The sequence below is a fragment of the Ambystoma mexicanum genome, chromosome 6p (assembly GCF_040938575.1).
Source record: "Ambystoma mexicanum isolate Mex_15411 chromosome 6p, UKY_AmexF1_1, whole genome shotgun sequence".
Lineage (NCBI taxonomy): Eukaryota > Metazoa > Chordata > Amphibia > Caudata > Ambystomatidae > Ambystoma > Ambystoma mexicanum.
In genome coordinates this window covers 247061886-247084654 of record NC_090935.1, presented here as the reverse complement: position 1 = coordinate 247084654, position 22769 = coordinate 247061886, and the positions used below count along the sequence as shown (strand labels likewise).

General features: G+C 49.5%; 1 protein-coding gene across 2 annotated transcripts in view; it reads left to right on the top strand.

Annotated features, from left to right (window-relative positions):
* DYM (dymeclin) overlaps positions 1-22769 on the top strand; it is a 1763009-nt gene that overhangs the window by 447888 nt on the left and 1292352 nt on the right. For both annotated transcript variants that reach the window (XM_069626954.1, XM_069626953.1), the window contains exon 6: positions 3942-4020. In XM_069626954.1, the coding sequence (XP_069483055.1) occupies positions 3942-4020 (79 nt within the window). The remainder of the gene's footprint in view (positions 1-3941; positions 4021-22769) is intronic.

The window sequence follows — 22769 nt, the reverse complement described above, 5'->3', positions numbered from 1 at the left end:
AACACCAGACAGACTCGATTTCATGTAATTATGGTTTGTGATGCTTTGATGAACAAAAGAAACTTGTTCAAAGACTTCTTTAAAATCTCTCAGAAGCAGATGAGTACAGAGGAACGATGGGAACATCTTCTGAAAGGACACGACAAGAACTTAATTTTTATAGTAATCAAATTTTGGAGTGCGATTTTGAACGATAGACTGTTGCAAGAAACACAAACATGTATGTCAATCGAATTCTTTCACCTTTTCGTTTTTTCTTTCGTTTTTATTTATTCAATTTTTTCTTTTTTTTTTCTGTTCCTGTTCTTTTGCATCTTTTAAAGGATAACATGAAAAGTTTGTATAATCAAACAAAACATTAAAAAAGAAATATATATAACACTGATTATTTTCCACATCTTACACATACCACTGAAAGCAATCATGTCTGCCTCTCTGACACTCTCACATCACAACTCACTGGCACCAACACAACCCATAACAGCCCAAAGACACCACTGTCTTCCCCACCCCCCTCACTCCACATACCACCCTTGGTCTGGATTGGCACCTCTACACTCACTTGCAAACCTCCCCCACAGTCCTATATAAAATATAGTACCGCTACCTACACAGCCTTAACACCTCTCACCCAGCCAAGTTCCATAGCCAAACCCCCAGTCACTATCCACCCAGTCCCCCACCAAACACGCCACATTACACAGATGCACAGCCCCTCACAATCACCCATTATCACCACAGCTGCCTGCCTAGGAACCAGCAAACTCCAACGCCTCAGCTCACTCACCATGCCCCCTCACCTCCCATGCCTAGGAACCACTAGACTCTAACACCTCCGATCACGCACCTCACCACTCGAACACCAACACAGCCGCCTCTCATCCACACCACCTACACCACCACCAGCCAAAACCCCCCTCCACACCCATGAAGCCCCTAGCCTGCATCCTTGTAAACTCAGCTCTATTTGCACCCATGCCACTGATAATCACAACCTACTACTACTACAAGGCCTTGACCTGCTTGCCATCACAGAGACTTGGCTACACGAAGCAGCCGGACTCGTCAACCACGGCCGTGGAGTTGCCATAATTTCCTAAACCTCCATCCCCATCAGATCCATAATGCTTCCCCCACCCCCTCATGGGATACAAAATCTTACCAAGATCAACCCTAGCCCCCAAACCACTGCTAATGTCCCACTCATCTACCGCCAGCCTAACCGCTCCAGCACACCAGATTCTGACATACCCCTGCTCATTGACCCTCTCCTGAAACCCAATAGCACATTCCTGACCCATCCCATCACCTGGCCTCCACACTCAACTCAACACTCCAAGAGATGAACTTCACACATGTCATCCATGCACCGACCCATATCAAAGGCTGCACACTAGATTGGATCCTACCCCTTAGCAGTCCTACCAAAATCCTAGACATCACCCCTTTGCCCTGGACAGACCATTACCTGATACGGTTCACCTTAGACCTTAACTTCATCACCAAACAACCGACAACCACCCACCAACAAATCACTGCTAGTCACACAAAAAAGGCACTAAGGAACTCCTAGAACCTACCATCCTGACCTCCCTCGAAACATGCCCCGACAACAACCACCCGAGACCATCTTCTCAGCTTATAACACTGCTTTGAGTCACACCTTGGATCGTCATGCCCCTTTCAAAAGAACCACTCGTAAAAAAGACCCCCACCACATCTGGTTCACCGAAGACCTAGTAAATCTCTGCAAAGCCAAGCATGCTAAAGAACACATTTGGAGGAAAACAAAAGCTCAACCACGAACAAAGATGCCTTCAGCATCTGCGTCACCTCCTACAAACTGCCTATCATCAACACCAAAGCCAGCATTTACAATACCCACATCTCGTAAATCCACTCTAATACCAAAGAGTTATTCAAAATCCTCAAAGAATTGGAAACCCCAGTCCCACTCGTCTCAACCTTTCCCAAAGACAAAGCCTGCTGCACCCTGGTACAATCCACCTTAGCTACAACATCCAGAACCTCAGAGACAAAACCATCCTCAAGAAAGCCCAGATCCCTTAAGCCGAACCCTCCCACCCTACATCCTCCCCTCCCTCACCCACCATTCCCACCTTCCGATTCTCCCCCGTTACCTCAGCAGAAACATTCACCACCATCAAACACCTTAAAGCCTCCAACTACACTGGACACCTTTGTCCTGCACACATTATCAAACTCTGTGCCGAGACCCTTGCCCCTACCATTGATAAATGTGTCAATACTTCCTTCAGCATCTGCACCATACCCAGCTCCATCAAAGAAGCCTGGGTCAAACCACTACTGAAAAAACCCTCACTTAATCCAACTCGCCCCACCAACTACCGCCCTCCACAATCTCAAGATCAAACTTGATCTCATTCGCGACAAGGGAGACCTCGCCATTCTCATGCTACTCGACCTCTCTGCAGCATTTAATCTCATAGACCACAATCTCCTCTGCCACCGCCTGATCACCTTCTTCAACTTCTCCCAAGAAGCTGCCAAATGGGTCAAATCCTTCCTGTGCGAACAAATCTCTAGGGTCTTCGCTGGCACAGAAGCACCCCAAACCAGTGCCCTATGGAGTCGCAGGAGCCCTATGGAGTCCCACAGGGCTCCTGCGTCTCACCCACGCTTTACAACACATAGACCATAGACCAAGGACCTGTTTGATCGCCTTGACAATCTCAATATCCCTTACACAAATTTTGCAGATGACATCCAGATTCTCCTAAAACTCTCTGGCACTTACGAACTTGACTGTGCAAACATAAATCACATCTATAACATCATACAGGCTTGGATGCCTTAATGATGATAAAACCGAGCTACTCATTGTCTGCTCCCCCTACCATCTCAAACACCTGCACTCTGCTTACGCCTCCATCATCATTGAGGGAAACAGTATCCCTGTCTCCCTTCGTGTACCACCCCATGTCAAAACTCAGGTGTCTACCTAGACGCCGAACTCAACCTTAACAAACATGTTAAGACCATGACCTCCTCCGCAGCATACTCTACTAAACTCCTCAATCTCTCTAGGAAATACCTCACCCCTAGCAACTGCCTCACCCTTGCCAGAGCAATCATCGGCAGCAAACTTGACTACTCTTTATGCCATCCTAGCACGGAACTCCACCAAGAACCTCAATAAACTGCAACTCGCACATAATAACGCCCTCAGGGCTGTTTGGGGCCTCACACCCTCAGAGCACATCTGCCAAATCCAACGGGATGCCCACTGGCTTCTAGTCAAAGCACGCATTGAATTTAAAATACTTTCTACCACTCACCGCTGCCTCTAGAACACACACTGCATCTCCAAAAAAAAACAATCTGCGAAGCTTACGCTCAACCTCCCCATCTCAGTTACTACACCCAGATTCACCAGAAAATGATCAGGGGGCTCTTGCTTCACTGTCGTCGCTCCCACATTATGGAACACGCTCCCACCTGCAATTAGAAACGAACCATCCTACCGTGCATTCAGCAAACAAGTCAAAACCTCACTTTTTAACATATATGCATGATTATCTATGTAACCACTGTGAACCCAAAAGCTGTTCTGTGCTGTAACTATATATGTATTCTAGCGCTGTGATACCTCTGGGTCCTTGGCGCGTATAAGAAATAGAAAATATATATATATATATAATATATATATGCACATATTTGCATTTGTTTTTACCTAGAAACATTCTGATGCCTTTCACCACAATAAATTAACATCTGAATGTTTGTCCATATTTATTATTTTCATAACTGTCTGGAAAATTGAGCACTGGGTACTGGTTAACTGTCTTTCTTGTGGGGTGTATGGTGTGGTTTTGTTATTAAAATCATAGAAGTTCACGTGTTTGAAGGCGAGGAATGCAAGAGTTGCAGTAATTAATCTTGTGTATGTTTCCCCATAGAAACGAGCACAGAATCTGAAGATCTTGTTGAAGAGTTGTTATGCTGTCTCATACATCTCATCGTTGATGTTCCTCTTCTGTAAGTGTCTGTACTTTATAAGACAGAATTGTCTTATGAACTGAATAATATGTCTGGCTAATGTGATTTGTTTGGGAGCACTAAGAAACTTGAATTGAACTGCTAGCAGTGCATCACTTAGTGCCTTATCAGCGTGTACCCAAAGGACCATAAGGTAGTCTGTAACCTGTAGGCTACTAAAGCTACTAAATGTCTGAAAAATACTTGCCGAATTCAGAAAGTGGCTCAAGACTTACCTTAACAGCATTTTTATCCTGTTCCCACGTTTGAGGTAAGGGGGAGGTTTCCTTGCTTCACCTGCCCTCTGCCAGAGTTAATGTGTGTGCCACTTGATTCTACCTGGATTGTACATGACGTCAGTCTGCACTTAATTCCCAGGGGATGTACCTCTGGCCCCCTTTGGATATAGCAGTGACTTGTCTTCTATGAAATGCACTTAAGTTGTGTTCTGATTGGTCATTTCCCACCTCCCTTACATTCACATGTCTGGGTGCTCCAAAAACTCTGAACGGCATTGTGTTGGTCTTGTCCTTGTACTCTCCCTCCCTGGTGCATTATAAATCCACATACATTTAAATAAAATGCTTATCATTATTATAAAAAAGATTATTTAAAGGTATTTAAAAAAAATACACTGTTACAAGCCAGTAAAATGGAAAGTCCCGTAACATCACATTTTCCTTCCCTCTTTCCCCTCTTCCATCAGATGACAACCTGTGCCAAACTCAAACTGATAGTGACATCATGGGTTCGAAGGTAGACAAGGCAAGTGGGAGTCATATTTAACAATTTCAAAGCATCATCATCAATCACAGAAGCAATAGCACAGAAACCTTAAATAGGGAAATCAAATAGAGCACAATCTCGCTCTGCTGATGTATGCTTCTAGTAGTTGGTGCCTTGTATTTTTATAGCCTGCCTGGCAGAGTCAACAACACCATTTTGTTCTGGGAAGCTTCAGCCACATATCTAGCACCTCCCGTACTGGAGTTGATTGAGTCAAAGCTGCCAAAAGCATCTTCTCTTGACAACGCAAGCAAGCCCAAACAAAGATTGTGGACCAAAGTTGTTTACACAAGCATTACACTATTTCGATGATGGGAATTTCCCATGAAGATCAGCCAGTTCCATAGCAATTTCTTAAGTCCACAAAACCGTTCCAAAGTCCACTTATGTTTATCCAGGAGAAAGCCAGGGATCCCGTTATGATATATTTTATTTATATCGCGTCCATACACAAGTGTTTCAGGGCGCAATGAGGCAAGGGAGCGGAACAAGGGAGGAACTAAAACAATGATCTTAATAGGCTGAGTGACATTGAGAATGTGCAAGTGCAGCAGAGTGGGAGGGGGGGAAGGTGCAAGGGGAAAGCTATTCCACAAGGGAGCAGCTATTCCTTTGTAAATATCTCCAAATAACCTGGTATTGCCCCGGGAGCCAAAGAAAACACATCTTAACACAAACAAAAGTGAGCCTTCTTGTGCAGTCCAGATTTGGTCACAAAAAGGTTACTTGAAAGCGCCCTTCTTCTAAGAGCGAAGAAACCCAAACTCCAATTCTAATGTGTCCCCTGTCGCAAACTCAGGACCCCCTTTGACGACTGATTAACTTGCCCAAAAGGGAACCGTACATGAGCCCCAAATATTATTACTGGGGCGCTTATCTCTTTATGAGCCTTGATCAGGGAAAAGTGGTAAGACCACCCCATGTTTAGAGATCAAACAAATTAAGCTCCCCCATTAATCAAGATCATCCCAACTTTTGTCTGACAATTGACCTCCAGGTCTTTTTCCATTCTGTCCTTCTCTTTGCGTCTAGCCGCCCCCCATGGAGATCAGTACCGCCTTAAAAACATCCCATACTGTGCCCAGGGGGACCCCCGGACCATCGTTTAGCCTAAAGTAGTCTGTGATTTTGCAGTTCACTGTTTCCTGTTGTATGACCTTATCTAAGCATTTCGCTTGGGTATCTCCAAGATCATAATGGCTATTTGGTTTCAATCCCCTGAGATAGATCCACATGGGTGCGTGGTCGGATAAGGCTATCAGGTCAATCCTGATATCTACCAGAGCTCCAAGGATTCCAGGGGAACCCCATGCGTAGTTGATCCTAGAGAATGATCGATATACATGGGAGTAGCATGCGCACCCCGTTTCCCGTCCCTTTTTCTCTCGCCATAGGTCTCTCGCTGCCATGCAGTCTCTTAACGCTTTAGATGGGTGTTGCCCTCTATTTGTGCACGGCCTGCTTCTATCTCCTTCCTGCTCCCATGTTAATGTTGAAATCTCCTGTGTGTATAACGTCTCCTTTCACAAATTGTTCTAGTTTCCATAGAGTGTGGAGTAGAAACCCGTCATGACCTGAGTTAGGGGCGTATATGGTGCCTATCGTGAGCACTCTCCTCTCTTTTTGGGCGTGTACAAATATATATCTGCCATTCGGGTTTGCCACCGTTTTCTATGTGATAGGATTAGCAGTGGTGTCATTGGTGTTTGTCCCTTTCCTGCCCCTCCAATCTTTATCTGGTCCATCTCTTTTAGTTGCACTTAACTTTACTTCTGCAGCCCCTCCTCTTGGGGCCCACTCTCTGGATTCTATCGATACAGACCTCCTCTGGGGCCAGTTCTGCCATGAGTTCTGAGAAACATTGCTGTACCCTAGTTTTCAGGTCTGCGTCGGAGGTTGACTCTGCCAGGCCTTTTATACTGATGTTGGAATGTCGAGTTCCAGGTTCTCATGGACCATTTGCTCCTGTAAAATGCGGTGAGCCTCTCCTCAATCCCTTTCAGGCAATTTAGAAGGTTGTCTTTGCGAAGGGCCATGTCGTTTTGTAGAGCGCTGGGAGGGCTTCCCTCCTTCTTGCTGTCTGCTCTGGGTGCTACGCTTTGCCTCCTCCTATAGCTTCTGCAAGCCCTTCTCCAGCTGGCCCCTTCTTGTACTCTACTTCCCTTCTTGTGCTGCTGGGGTCTGCCTTCCCTTGCTCCCAGGCATCTGCTTGCCCTCCTCGCCGTGTCCCCTTTAGTTTTGTTACTTTCTCTGCCCTGCTCCTGGGCTGAATTCTATACATTCTCTGAGCCCTTCTTTATTCTCTGGGGGCTGGCGGTCAAGCCCTTTATGTTCTGGGGGCTGGAAGTTATGTTCTGCCTATGACCTCTGTGTGTGGTGCTGACTCTCTGGATTCCCACAGATCCCTCAGGCTTGCTGCCCCCCTGGCTGCTCCCTGTGGCTTATCCGTGAGGTTGTCCTCTTGTGGGGGGCGGAGCAGTTATTGGAAGTTAACAGTCCATGTTTTGTCCTGTCTTGGGCCAAATATATTGTCTGTTTATGTCTGTGGGGCCCCGGCGGTGCTTCTGCTTGCCGCCTTTACTTTTTGCTTGTAGTATTACTGCCGGAGGGTGAGGCCCTCACACCGTGTACAGTGTTGCCTCTGGCAAAGGGGGGGCGGCCAGGCCCCTTCACCCTTTTCTCCCGGGGCTGGCCTGCTCTCTTCTATGTGCCGCCTGGACTGCCGCTGCATCCTCATCTGTCTCCCCCCAGCGCTGGGGGATCCACTCCTGGGCTCCCTCTCTGGTTCCGTGCGACGCAGCACTGAAATCTCTGGCGGGCGCCTCCCCCCCCTCCTGGCTGCGGCTCCTCCGGCACTTTGGTTCAGCTGGGGGGTGACTTTACCAGCTCCCCGCGTCTGTGGTGCTTCCATATCGGCACCGCCACAGCTCTGGCACTCCTGCCAACTCCTTTTACCGCCTCTGCCTTTGCCACTAGCACCCAGCATCGCTCCGGTCCTGCAGCTGCTGATTTGGGGCTCTGCTTGCTCGGGTGATGTTTAAGTATGTCCGCTGCTTCTCAGTGGGCTTTCATGCTACTGTTTGTGCATTTCTTTCTCCTCCTTTATGGGCCCGGCGGGAAACTTCTGGCAGTGCGTGTTCACTCTCCGCCGGCCATCTTGGATCTCCCAGGGATGCATTTTTTACAAGAAACTGAACGGTGTTTGGCCGTGAGGGAGCAAGCCCATCTGTATAGCCTGATGTCTGCTAGAGCGGTAGGATGCACGCAATTTCAGGAGAATGCCAGAGAAGCCCATCCTTGTCGACCACCTTGGATGGTGGCTGTTTATGTGATGCATATAGGGCAGAACCCAGATTGGTAATTTCGGAGCAGACAGAGTTTCTCAGTTGTTAGTAGTTGGTTGGCAACTACCTTTTTGATGCCTTTGCCAAAAAATGGCAGGCTCGTGATCGGCTTGTAGTTTGCTGGGTCTTTCGTGTTGAGGGTGGTCGTTTTTTAGGAGTTTGCCTATAAACCCTGTTGTAGGTGGTCTGGCAATGTTCCATCTCTGTGAGAGCCATTGACTATTGTGATGAATACTGTGGAGTCATTACTGATCCCCAGCTGGAGATCTCCTCCCATGTGGCCAGGGGATGGCAGCAACTACCTGATCCTGACCCTGGGGGTAGTATTATGTGGGAGGATCACATAGGAAGAGATTGCCGTCAGGGGAAGGTCGTGAAAACCATCAGGAGAGACACAGTATTGTTGCCTTTCCAGAGAAGAAAACCCCATCATTTCTTAAGTCTTAATGGCTAGTTGGCCTCTATACAAATCCCTCCTGTTGTAAAACCCAAACCAAAATCCCCTTCCTGCAAAACACTCTAGGTAGAATGCCATTCACACCTCATATATGCATAACACAACATATCCTGTCTCTGATGTTTTTCTGCTAACCAAAGATCCCAAACAAAATCACCTTCCAGGTCCTATGAATCCTATGGACTCCAACTCCCATAACGCTTCAAGTATTGAGACAAGGAAGGAAGGACTTAATGTGAATCAAAGCAAACACTAAACGGAACATGCAGGCTAGTTGTTGTAATGAGACTCGGGTGTGGGAGACATTGAAGAATGGTCTCTGCATTGGAGGAAGAGAGAGAAGCAGGTTGGAAGTGCAAGGAAGCCGAACCGAGGGAGAAGGCAGCAGCACAGGAACAGACCGTGCTGGAGAAAGCGGGTGCTTTCATTCTGCCGCACGCAAGCAGTACCTACTGGAGTGGCGCGAAGACACTGCAGGCCCCGTGGAAGAACCGCCGGAAAGCCAGTAGCTTCAGCAACGCTACCGGGAGCGCGGTCGCGTTCAGAAGCAGCAGGTTTACCGACGGGTTCACGTGGAGCTGACGAGAGCTGGGAGAAGATCTGCAGAGCAAGAAACGCTGTTGTAAAATGAAAGCTTCACCGTAGCAACGTGCCACAGGTCAGGAACGATACCAGACAGTGGTGACCAAGGCGTAGCAACAGGCATGTGAGTCATTAAGAACTTATTTTGAATTCCGACCTAGTAGAATACAAAGACAGAATTTGCCCAAATCCTCATGTATGAAATGTCAATATTTGGAAGCTTGGAAGAAGTATTGCCACAAGCCAATGCATACTAGTGAAGGAGTTAAATGACAGAACTTGAACAAGTCTCCATATACGAGATATCAATATGGGAAAAATTGGAGCAAGTAGTATCTCAAGCCAAGGAAGTATAGATAGTGAAGAAATACAACTCTGCTATACTGAAGGGCAATGAGAACAATAAGAGAATCCCTGACAAAAGAATCAAATCAGACAGTGAGCATTTGGGTGGTAAGATACTTGGTCGAGAAGCATACCGGGGATCTACAAGCCCCAGAAAGGGATTCCTGACAAGGGCGTACACCAGGCAATCCATTTGAAATACAGACATAGTGCGCAGATACCTGACAGGAGAGTACACTAGATGATCTGTAAGAACCAGATGAAAAGAAGTTCTGGCAGTGCAAGTACCAGGCATGTTGAAGTTAAATAAACATGTTGACATTGTGGGAAGATACCTGGCAGGAGAGTATACCAGGGCATCTGATAAGCCTACTAAGGGATTCCTGGAAGTGGCGTATACCAGGAGGTCCACTGAAGTAATCTACTTATTTACTTTTGCAGAACAAAGGGCAAAATGAGGAAAGGATATAAACCGAGACCTAAAGAGCTCACTGGAAGATTTGTGGTGGATAAAAACATCAGATGGTTTGCTAAAATATCAAGGAGGCTCATAAGAGAACCATAGGTGGCACATCTCATGGTGAATAAGACCCCTTTGATTTGTGAACTTAGTGCCAACTTAGTGCCAAGAAACCTAAAAAGGGCTGAATGGTGTCGGACATATTGTTTGTACAGAAACTTCCTGAGTCAGGTGTACGGAATCAAGCAAATGGTTGCTGGAAAGAGACATATTTGCCATCCTTTAGAGGTGGATGCTTGCAAGAGACACTTTTGCCATCCCAGTTGTGCTAGTGTTTGAAAGAGATTTTGTTTTGCCCTTCTACCTGAGACATCCATGGGAAGGGACCCACCCTCTGGATCCAAGGATTGTTTTGTTGAATTCATCTATTTGATTTTGAACACTTTTTGCCAAACATACATTAGAGACACTTTCCTTTCACCCTTAGTTGTTAATTTCTAGTGTGAGGGTCAGATTAGTATGTTTTGGACAGTGTAGATAATATTGACGATGAGACTCAGACTGATCTTTAGCTTTAGTTTCCTAGGTTGGGAAACTCTTTAGGATAGGGCCACAGAGACCTTTTGTCCAAAGCTTTTATTTTAATAAAGATATCTGATGTTGAAAACACTACCACTTTGTGTCTGCCTCTCGTTTCTGATTCCTCACACTATCTTAAGAAGAGCAGTGCGGGCACCACAGTACATTTTTAAAGGATGGTCGCGGCGGGGATGTAGTCGGTATAAGAGGTTGATTTTGAAGATGTGAGCATGTACAAGACGTCCTCTGACAAGAGGGGAGAAAAGTCGGTCCAGGGTTGAAGGGCATGTTGGGGGGGGGCACAATGGAAGGGGAGTCAGAGGATGTGTAGCTCTTGATGTGGAGACTGATGGTATTGATCCTGTTGATGCAGAACCTATTGATAGTCTCACACTTCTCCCAGGATTCTGATACCCTCTGTGTTTGGTGTAGGGTACGTGTAGTGTGTGACTGATGTGATAAGGGCTTTGCTCCTGTTAGAGGCTGCAGTAATGGTGTCATAGGTGTTATCATAAGTAGCATTGGTTTTCGATATCAGGGCCTGGATTTTGGAATGTAGGCCTTTGGAGGATAGGTGCACAGGTTTGTGGGCTGTTGCGAGCATTTCCCAAGAGCTCAAATGGACAGTTTATTAACAGGGCTCTCGAGTATACCAGGCGGTAGGACTTTTTGGTTCTGGCGTGACCCCGTTTATCTGGATCAAGCATATTGACCAACTCCGCTCAGGTTTGGCTAAGGGTTTCGAACAGCGAGGTGATGTTCACAAAGGGGGGGGGTGTTGAAACTGTTACCCAGTGTGTCGACTGGAAAGTTTTTAAAGGAACAAAATGCCACCATGGGGTGTTTATCCTGACCCTTGTGGGTCTGTAGTGGAATGTGTTATTTTTTTAGTTTTTTTATTAAGATTAACTTCAAAAGAAGCTTTTTACCAGTGACCATTTAAATCCGAGGAAAAAAAAAGAAAGGAAAAAAATGACAAAAATTCCATAACAATAAAAGCATGTGATGCAGCCATTTGAACCAATTGCTACAGAAAGAAGAGAAGGAGGAAGATAAGATAAGATAAGAGAAGAACAAAAGAAGGAAAAAGACTACAACCGAACGGGATTAACTGCTCCTGCTGTCCAATTATACAAAAGTAAACTTCTTTGTCACTTCTCTCCTTCAAGCTTTTTGAAGATGATTGATACCATCTCTAACAAGGCAAAAGTTATAGATAGCCTTGAACCCTGCAGCAATTGTAACCAAACATCTTTTTTTGTTACAGAAAATCTGCCCAATAGGTTACATCGAAGGTCCTTGATACCCTGGCAGCTCATGATGAGGTGGCGAAGTGTTTCCATTGGGTGGCCACAGAGCCGGCATTTATAGTCCCTCATACTTTTCAGTTTCCTGGCTTCAAGAATTTCTTTCGACGGAAAGATATTAAAGCGAAGTCTTAGAATTTGCTGTCGCAACACAGCAGAGGGGAACTTGCTCAAGTTCAGGGGAGTCAAACCACGCTTGTTTAGGGCTACACAGTATTTACCATAAAGTTTGGATGACAACGCCAGCTCCGAGGACTCGATCCAGTCATACTCATACAGCCGTTTTTTTCACTAAATCTGGATTTTCAATGAGTAGTTTCCTGTAGCGTCGATTGAGTCCAACAATCACAAGCATGCAGTGCTCCATTCAACGAGTAAAGGCTCTTTCGAGGGGATTGGGTCCTCCGACGTATTCCATATCTTTGACAGTAATCACCACAGCTGTGCTGCTTCGGAAAATTTTCTGCGTCTATGTCGATGACATCGATGCGTCGTCCCAGAGGACCTCCTCCGATGGCCGACGTCACCCGATGTGATAAGTAGGACGCACGATGCCCGTAGCGTCAGTTCCGCTTTTTCCACGAACGTGTTCGCTTCGTGAATCTTGGTACGCCTCGACTCTTTGGAGTTTCTGTAATCTTCTCGGTTCTTTGAACCTGTTCGGTTTTGTGAAAAAGCCTGTTCGTGACGATGTCTACCTCGTCTTCAACCCCGCGTCCGGGCTTCAAAAAATGCGGGGACTGTGGGTCCAAGATGTCGGTAACGGACTCGCACGACGCCTGCCTCTGGTGCCTCGGGGTGGCCCACGACACGGACAACTGTCGACTGCCAGTTGCTCACGGCCAAGGCCTTGCGGGAGCGCAAGAAGAAGTTGTCTGTAGGTAGGGTGTCTAAGCCCCGGAAGTTGAGGTCTGCAGGGCTTTCGACTGATGATTCGAGAGGTGACTCCCTGCGTCATCGTCGGAGGTCCAGTGGGTCTCATTCCAGGAGTCGGTCTCGCCACTCCTCTGCCTCTTCGAGGCATTCCCGGAAGCGCCGGCATCGGTCGCCTTCCCCGTCCTCTTCCGAGGACTCCGCCCGTCGGCGGGTCGCTTATCCCACCATGCAAGCGACACCGGAGGAATGGGCTTACTTCGGGAAGTAGATGTTAGCGATTCTCGAATCGCAGGGCACCGGTCCATCCGTGCCTCGAAGTGGGGTCGGTCGTTATCGGTCGAGAGACACCGCTCGCACGCCTTCGGGCTCGGGTGGTCGGCACGGTTCGCGGGAGAGGTCCCGCTCGGACAAGGGTAACCGTTCTTGCCATGCCCGTTCCAGGTCCTGGTCCTCCACGCGCTCGAGACCGTGTGATCCTGTGCAGTCTTTGAGGAAGACGTTGACGCCTGTGGCGCCAAGGTCGTCGACGGCCTCTCTCAAGGCTCCGCCTCCGAGGGGATCGTCGACGCTGTCGGCACCTGGGTCGTCGAAGGACACGCTCAGAGCTCTGGCTTCGAGGCCTGTGTCGACGCCATCGATGCTGGCGGCGCTGCGGCTGACGTCGACACCGATTCACTCGACACCGATTCTCTCGACGCCGGCGCCGATTCGTTCAAGCCCTCGACGCTTTTCGAGGCGGTGGTGTCAGAGGGGCCCCGTGGCACGAGGGAAGCCCCTAGAAAGGCTCTGGTTAAGGTCAGGCATAGCTTTGGTCCCCAGGTGCCTTCCTCTCACCGCCTGGAGTACATTTCAGAGGTTGATGAGGGCTCTGATGAGGGCTTGGTTCCGGATACGGTGCCAGATGAGCTTCTCTTGGGCCGTAGCCAATTTGAAGACCTGAGGCAGTCACTGCATGATGCCAGTGGACTGGACACCTCTCCGGAGGTGGAGTTTTGTAGGCCTCAGCCTGGCACTCAGGCTGATTCTTCGTACCGGCACCTTATGTCTCGGGTCACCGAGTACTTGGGATGGTCGGCTCCACCAGGGGAGTTTGTTCAGGATGATCTTATGGACATCCTCGATCTTGGTCCCCCCACTGACCCAGTACTGCCATTTCATATGGCTCTGCAGAGAAGGGTGGTGGCGGCGGCTTGGACTGCTCCGGAGAGTCTCCCGGCAGTGGGCAAGTCTTTGTCGCGAAAATACCGTCCAGCCAGTAGCGACCCCTGCTACTTGTCCAGGCACCCAACACCGGAGAGTTTGGTGGTGCAGGCGGCATATCCTACCATCTCTCCGGATAGGGACGACAAACGTTTTGATGGCTGGCCGAAGAAAGGGTTTTCTTCAGGGGGTATGGCGCTTCAGGCGGCCAACTCCGTATGTGCCTTGTCTCGTTTCACACACACTCTGTGGAACTGTGTTGCATTAGCGGCTGAACATATTCCCGAAGGGGACGAACGGGATGGTTTCCTTGCTATGGTCCAGGATGGCAAGGATGCCATGTGTGAGGCCGTTCAGTCGGGTTTAGACATGGCAGATTGCGTCAGCCGGTCCATGGCGGCAAGCACCGTAATACGCAGGTTTGCATGATTGCGGAAGTCTGGGTTTGCTCCTGATGTGCAGGCCCGGCTCCTCAACATGCGCTTTGACGGGGAACATCTTTTTGGCAGCAAGGCTGACGAGAGCCTTGAGAGGTTGCAGACCTCCAAAGCTGCAGCAAAGTCGTTGGGTGCTGCAGTTCGACAACCTCCGCCTTTTCGTCCTAGGGGACAACAATGGAGGGGAGGTTCCTTTCGTTATTACTCATCCTTCAGTAAAGCAAGAGGAGCTGTCGGTCAAAGAGGCCACCGTAGGAGTACCAGAGGTGGAAAACAGGGTACTCGAGGTGCCAAAGCCGCTCGGTCAGTTGCCTCTTTGCCCTCAGGCAACACCGCAGCCTCTACCACTCAGTCATGAGGCCATGTCCCATGGTTCGCCGGTTGGGGGAAGGCTGGCGCCGGCCTCTTGTAGAGTGGCTTGCCATTACTTCAGATGTGTGGGTTATGGAGATCATAACCCACGGCTACTGTCTTCCCTTTCGGCAGAGGCCTCACAACAATCCACTTGGGAACCTCTCTTTGAAGAGTCCAGATCCACTCCTTGCGCAGGAAATTGAAGCCCTGCTGGAGAAAGACGCCATAGAACTGGCGCCTGTAGCGGAGAGGAACCAGGTATGGTATTCCCCTTATTTTTTGATTTCGAAGAAAGACGGGGGATTGAGACCCATCATGGACTTGCGCGGTTTGAACAAACTCCTCCGGAAGGACAAGTTCAAGATGGTTACTCTCTCTCAAGTCCTCCAGGCCCTTCAACTTCAGGACTGGTTGGTGGCTCTCGACCTCAAGGACGCTTACTTCCATGTGCCGATCCATCCCAAGCACAAGAAGTACCTGAGGTTCGCGGTTGGCAACTCGCACTTTCAGTTTCGGGTCCTGCCGTTCGGATTGACCTCCTCCCCAAGGGTTTTCACCAAGCTCATGGTGGTGGTGGCAGCGCATCTCAGGAAAGGGGGGATTCCCGTCTACCCCTACCTGAACGATTGGTTGATCAGGGGGAGCTCTCCCGAGCAAGTCCTGGATCATCTGTCCGTCACCTGCCATTCCCTTCACAAGCTGGGCTTCTCCCTCAACTTAAAGTAGTCCCATTTGACGCCAACACAGCGGCTCCAGTACATCGGAGCAGTGCTCGACACATCCCTGGGGCTGTGTTTTCCTCCCCAGGTGATGGCTCTTCACATTCAGCAGATGGTGCACAAGTTTCATCTTGCCCAGATGCTCCCGGCGTTAGAGTTCTTGATGTCAGACCTTGCTCCTTCCAGGCGTAGAGGCAGCACAAACGTAGCTAGAACGCCTCCCTCCCCGTTAGGTCGCAGCACCTGGAGATGGACAGCACAGGAAACCTTGACCCTTCGGGGAAAGAGGGTTAGGGTCCGTTGGTTGGATAGGTAAGGTAGTTAGGAACACCGGGAAAAGGTTTAGGTTGAGGTTCTGGATGGGAAGGGGGATGTCGGGTTACATGCTCCTTGACTCCTTTGAAACTCCGCCCATGCACTCCTGCTCTCACCTCTCACTCTTTACTGAATGCTTAAGTTCACCTCGGGCCTTTGTACTGGAGCCCCTAACCAGGATATCACAAGTACACATTGGCTGCGTATTTACCCCACATTACAGCATGCGGAATTCCAAGACTGCATTACTTCATACAGTCTCTGTAGCAATGGCCCACCTGCCCTCCCACACCTGCATTCACTTCATGCAGTGCCAATAAGGTTTTGCCCAAAACTATAAGGTACTTAGCTTCGTTTTTCAGCATGAGTTTTCTGGCCTTTTCGTGTTGATTGGCCACGAACTTCTCCCAGATCTCCTGTCTCTCTGCAAGAGCAAAACTAAAGTCAATAACTGGGCGCGCTGTGCGCGTGATTGATTAGTTTCAGAACACCCTGCACGGCGAGAAGCGCCGGTCCGGAGTCATGCGACTCTACTGTTAATCGTATTAAACATGCGGGCGTTGTTAGTTCGAGTCTCATGCGTGATTAGGGACTTTTGAACTGCTAGCGTTCCCTGCAGGAGGTTTGGCGCTCCAGCTCGTGGTGGGCTGGTGAGCCTCTGCGCTGTTTCGCTGCGTGACCCCCCCTCGGGTAAGTAAAGCAAGGTAAGGCTTGGTACTTATCTCTGCCTTGTACGCGGGGCCTGGGGTTTTGCAGGCATCGGGCGGAATCGCCCCGCGTACGCTTGCCTCCGGAGCTCCTGAAAACACGTCCTTCCAGGACGCCGGTCAGGATTGCGAGCGGCTCCCCACGGGCGCGGCTCGCGCATGCGCGCTGATGCGGGCGCGGTCAGGGGCGTGGCAGTCCTCCCTTGAGCAGGCCCAAGCAGCGAGCGGCCTGCTGGGAAATGAAGTCCTCGGGCTGTTCTCCATCCCTGGACCACGGTCCTACAGAAAGGGTGGAGAACACGCCTGGAGTACTTGGTGGGGTGTTTTCTGGTTGCTTGCCCGCCCCCCAGGCCAACCATAAGGGCGTTTACCCCCAGACCTGCCCCAGCCCTGACAGTACTCCCCCTCCCTCCAGCAGGCCCCGGTTTACTAGGGTGTCGAAGATGAAACTGGCGGAGGAGTCGAGGAGCATGGATATTCTCAGCGGGTTCCCAAGATCTTTCTTCGGGACCATACCCCACCCAGTCTACTAGATAACATAGCTTCCTGTGTCGAACACTTGAGTCCAGGATAGCACTGACAAATTCGGGGTGGCCGTCTACCATAATGGCTGGTGGCTTCCTAGTTCTCACCAAGGCAGGAGCCGGTTTCACCAAGGCAATATGGAACACCGGGTGTATTTTCATGTGCGGGGGAAGTGTCAACTTAACAGCCACTGAACCAACCAGTGACTCGATTGAAAATGGTCCTATGAAGCGGGGAATGAATTTGCGTGAGCCTTGCAGATGAATGTTTCGTGTAGAGAGCCATACCTTGTCCCCGACGTGGTACTTGGGACTGATTCGTCTTTTCTTGTCCGCGTGATGCTTGTAGGCTTGCTTGGCTGCGACCAGATTGCGTTGGATAACTTGCCAAATCTCTTAATTTTTTCTGCTTTTCCACTACTGCAGGTACTTCGGGTATGTTTTCTTGGGGTACTGGTTGAAAACGCGGGTGGTAACCATACAGGCTGTAGAACGGTGTTGTTTTAGTAGAGGAATGCACTGCATTATTGTATGCGAGTTCGGCGAGCCAGATGACCTCCGCCCAGTCTTTTTCTTTTCCTTGGGTGAGACATCTAAGGTATTGTTCTAGAGTCTGGTTAAGTCTTTCCGTCTGACCATCAGTTTCCGGGTGATAGCTTGTAGACAAACGTACATCAATTCCAACTGATTTGCAGAACGCTTGCCAAAACCTTGATGTAAATTGTGGTCCTCGGTCTGAGACAATTTCGTATGGTAATCCATGCAAACGAATTACCTGTTGTGAAAACAGATCGGCCAGTGTGCTAGCGGATGGGGTTCCTTTGCAGGGTATGAAGTGTGCCATCTTGGTTAGATAGTCTACCACAACCAAAACTGCTGTAAAGCCGTTACTCTGAGGTAGGTCTACGATCAAATCCATCGACACAGTATGCCACGGGGTAGGTGGCGTAGGTAGTGGTTGTAGGGGTCCAGTTGGTTTTTGGTGATCAGATTTGTTTCTGAGACACACTTCGCATGTGATTACGTATTGCCGGACGTCTTTACAAATGGTTGGCCACCAGAAATGACGTTTCACTAGTTCTATGGTCTTGACTGTACCAGGATGGCCTACAAACGGGGAATCGTGACACCATTGTATTGCTTGTTGACGTAGTGGTGCTGTAGACAAAATAGTGTGGTTTTGTAGAACGGTAGTCCTTCTTTCACCGACTGGTCTTCACCTTGCATCTCCCATTGAGCCAGTTGTTGAGCCGACATAGCTGCCCTGATATCGTCAAACATTGAATCGACAGTTACACTCCCAATGACTCGATCCGGGTCCACCATGGGTCTGGGTTCTTCTTTTCTTGTCTCTGATGGGTCGACGCTTGGCACAGGGTATCTTGAAAGTATGTCTGCTTTTCGATTTTCTGCCCCTGGACGGTAAGTATCACAAAATCATATTCCGAGAACTGCATTGCCCATCTAAGTTGTCTGGGACTAAGAGCTTTGGCTGATTTTAAGAACTGCAGATTTCGGTGGTCGCTGTAGATTGTCACGGTGTGTTGGGCCCCCAAAAGATAGTGACGCCACTCATCGAACGCTGCTTTTACTGCCAACAATTCCTTGTCGGCGATGGCGTAATTTTGTTCCGCTGGGAGTAACATCCGCGAGTAGTAGGCGACTGGGTGTAATTGCCCGTTTTCATCTCTTTGTGATAAGATCGCCCCCACTGCATAGCTAGAAGCGTCGGTCTCGATGACGTATGGTTTACTTGGGTCTGGGTGCTTTAGTACTGGAGCGGTGACAAACGCTTTCTTGAGTGCCTCAAACCCCTCGGCAGCTTTCGCGTCCCATGAGAACGGAACACCTTTCCGTAGAAGTCTGGTAATGGGTTGCACCTTTTTCGCAAAGCCATCTATGAAGCGGCGATAGAAGTTAGCAAAGCCTAGAACTGATTGGATGTCCTTGACTGATTTCGGGGGTGGCCAGTCTATGATAGATTGCACTTTTTTCCCGTCCATAGTGACCCCCTGTGGTGACAGAATGAACCCAAGGAACTCGATGGTAGTCTGATGAAAGTCACATTTCTCGAGCTTAGCGTATAGGTGATGTTCACGTAGCCTTTGGAGTACTGCCCGGACGTGTTTTCGATGTTCTTCCAAGTTCTGAGAATAAATCAAGATGTCATCGATGTAGACTATAGCGAACACATCCAGATACCCACGCAAAACTTCGTCCAGGAAATGCTGAAAAGCTGCTGGTGCATTGCACAACCCAAACGGCATAACCTGATATTCATAGAGACCAAACTTGGTCCGAAAGGCCGTCTTCCATTCATCCCCTTTTCGGACTCTCACTAGATGGTAGGCCCCCCTGAGGTCCAATTTGGTATAGACGGTAGATCCACGTACCTGGTCCAACAGCACAGGTATCAGGGGCAAGGGGTAACGATTCTTGGTAGTTATTTTGTTTATTGCCCTGTAGTCTATACAAGTTCTTAGGTCTCCGGTCTTTTTGGGGACGAAGAATAAGGGGGAAGAAACCGGAGATGTGGAGTGCCTGATGAAACCGTTGGCCAAGTTGGATTCTATGTATTCTTTCAAATACTTGTTTTCGGCTTCAGTGAGGGCATATATCCGACTGCAGGGTAGCACTGCACCTGCTTCTAGGTCAATTCGGCAATCAAAAGGCCGGTGCGGGGGCAAGGTTTCGGCTGCTGTCTTGTTAAAAACATCCCCGTACTCTTCGTACTCTGCTGGCAAACCTGCTACCTCACTGCTTCCTACGTAATGGGTCAAAGGCTTTGGTGGGGTTATTTGACAGCGTGTCTGACAATAACCGGAGTTGAACTGGACTGTGCCGGTATTCCAGTCGACGGATGGGTTGTGGAGCCTCAACCAAGTGAGCCCTAGTATGAAGCCAAACTGTGGGGCTGCGATGACATCAAAACTGAGCGTTTCCTGATGCATTGTGCTGCATTCCAACAACAAAGGTATTGTCTGCTGAGTAACCGGCCCAGAGACTAGAGGTGAACCGTCTACTGATTTCACTTCTTCAGGAACTGTCTTTGCGTTTACCGGGAGACCCAAACTCTTGGCCATCTGCACATCCACGAAGTTTCCCGTGGCGCCGGAATCTACCATCAAGGTCACCGATACACGCTTTCCCTGCCATTGCAGACATCCTTCTAGAGTCACATGGGCTATCTGATTTGTGCGTACGTTTGCCAGCACGTGTGGGGTGTTTTTCGTGTTGCTCGCTCCTGCCACCCTCATGGGCGAGCTAGCGCGTTTCCCGACGCCCCTCCCTTGGATGGTTTGTTGGGACAATCTCGTACAAAATGGCCAGCTTTTCCGCAATATAAGCATAATTTGTCCTTTCTCCTCTTCTCCCTTTCTTCCTTGGAGAGAGGTCCCCGAATGGAACCTATTTGCATTGGTTCATCAGCCCCCTTGTCTGACACCCGAATGGGCTTCTGTTGATCCAATCTCACCATTGGTTTGTTTTCCCAACGGCGTCGATCCTGTCTCCGGTCATTTTGTCTCTGATCTAAACGAAGAACGAGGTCAATCATAGTCGAGCAATCTTCAGGCTGGGGGTCCACCTGTGCTACCAAATCCTTCAGCTCCTCCCTAAGCCCCTGATAGAACAAAGCCATCCTTTTCTCCTGTGGCCAATCCGTTTCCATAGCCAGTCGATTAAATGTAGTAACATAAGTGACTAGATCTTTGTTTCCTTGTCGTAGAGTTATCAACTCCTTATCCTTGAACAATGAAGCGGCCCTACGATTGAATATTCTGCCAAACTCCTCCAAGAAATGTTCCCAGCTGTAGAGCAAGGCGTCATCCTTGCGAACTAGAGGCGTGGCCCATGAAGCGGCATCCCCGGTGAGATAGGAAATCACGAATGCCGTACGAGCCTGAGCTGTCCTGAACACAACAGGTTTTGTTAAAAAATGCAACTGACACTGCATAATAAACTGATTAAAGTTCTGAGGGTCTCCATGGTATCGTTCCGGAGCTGCCAAGGGTAGAGATGGTTCAGTAGCTACCTGTACCTGTACCGGGACTGGTGGAGGGGCTCTGGGTAAGGGAGTGGCCTGGGCCTGATTTTGCACCGTTAAGGTATGTACCTGCCCCGCCAGGGTCTGATAATCCTGCCTTGTTGCCGCCAGCTCCGCCTTCAGTTCTTGGAGTAGCGCTACTACGTCCGCCATGGTTGTGCTGCCTGGGCGCCTTTACAATACTTGGGCTCGCAATTCTGTCAGACCTTGCTCCTTCCAGGCGTAGAGGCAGCACAAACGTAGCTAGAACGCCTCCCTCCCCGTTAGGTCGCAGCACCTGGAGATGGACAGCATAGGAAACCTTGACCCTTCGGGGAAAGAGGGTTAGGGTCCGTTGGTTGGATAGGTAAGGTAGTTAGGAACACCGGGAAAAGGTTTAGGTTGAGGTTCTGGATGGGAAGGGGGATGTCGGGTTACATGCTCCTTGACTCCTTTGAAACTCCGCCCATGCACTCCTGCTCTCACCTCTCACTCTTTACTGAATGCTTAAGTTCACCTCGGGCCTTTGTACTGGAGCCCCTAACCAGGATATCACAAGTACACATTGGCTGCGGATTTACCCCACATTACAGCATGCGGAATTCCAAGACTGCATTACTTCATACAGTCTCTGTAGCAATGGCCCACCTGCCCTCCCACACCTGCATTCACTTCATGCAGTGCCAATAAGGTTTTGCCCAAAACTATAAGGTACTTAGCTTCGTTTTTCAGCATGAGTTTTCTGGCCTTTTCGTGTTGATTGGCCACGAACTTCTCCCAGATCTCCTGTCTCTCTGCAAGAGCAAAACTAAAGTCAATAACTGTGCGCGCTGTGCGCGTGATTGATTAGTTTCACAAAACCCTGCACGGCGAGAAGCGCCGGTCCGGAGTCATGCGACTCTACTGTTAATCGTATTAAACATGCGGGCGTTGTTAGTTCGAGTCTCATGCGTGATTAGGGACTTTTGAACTGCTAGCGTTCCCTGCAGGAGTTTTGGCGCTCCAGCTCGCGGTGGGCTGGTGAGCCTCTGCGCTGTTTCGCTGCGTGACCCCCCCTCGGGTAAGTAAAGCAAGGTAAGGCTTGGTACTTATCTCTGCCTTGTACGCGGGGCCTGGGGTTTTGCAGGCATCGGGCGGAATCGCCCCGCGTACGCTTGCCTCCGGAGCTCCTGAAAACACGTCCTTCCAGGACGCCGGTCAGGATTGCGAGCGGCTCCCCACAGGCGCGGCTCGCGCATGCGCGCTGATGCGGGTGCGGTCAGGGGCGTGGCAGTCCTCCCTTGAGCAGGCCCAAGCAGCGAGCGGCCTGCTGGGAAATGAAGTCCTCGGGCTGTTCTCCATCCCTGGACCACGGTCCTACAGAAAGGGTGGAGAACACGCCTGGAGTACTTGGTGGGGTGCTTTCTGGTTGCTTGCCCGCCCCCCAGGCCAACCATAAGGGCGTTTACCCCCAGACCTGCCCCAGCCCTGACACTTGAGGTTGCTCGGCCTCATGGCATCCTGCATTCTTCTGGTGCCAGAGGCTTGTCTGCGGATGAGATCTTTGCAGTGGGCACTCAAGATGCAGTGCTCGCAATCTTCCGGCAGGATGTCGGACCATGTTCAGGTGCCGCCCTCGGTCGCCCAGGACCTTCTGTGGTGGGCCGTCGAAGGCAATCTGATGAAGGGGGCTCCGTTTTGGCTTCCCTGGTCGGAGGTGATGAACGTGACGGACGCATCCCTCATGGGATGGG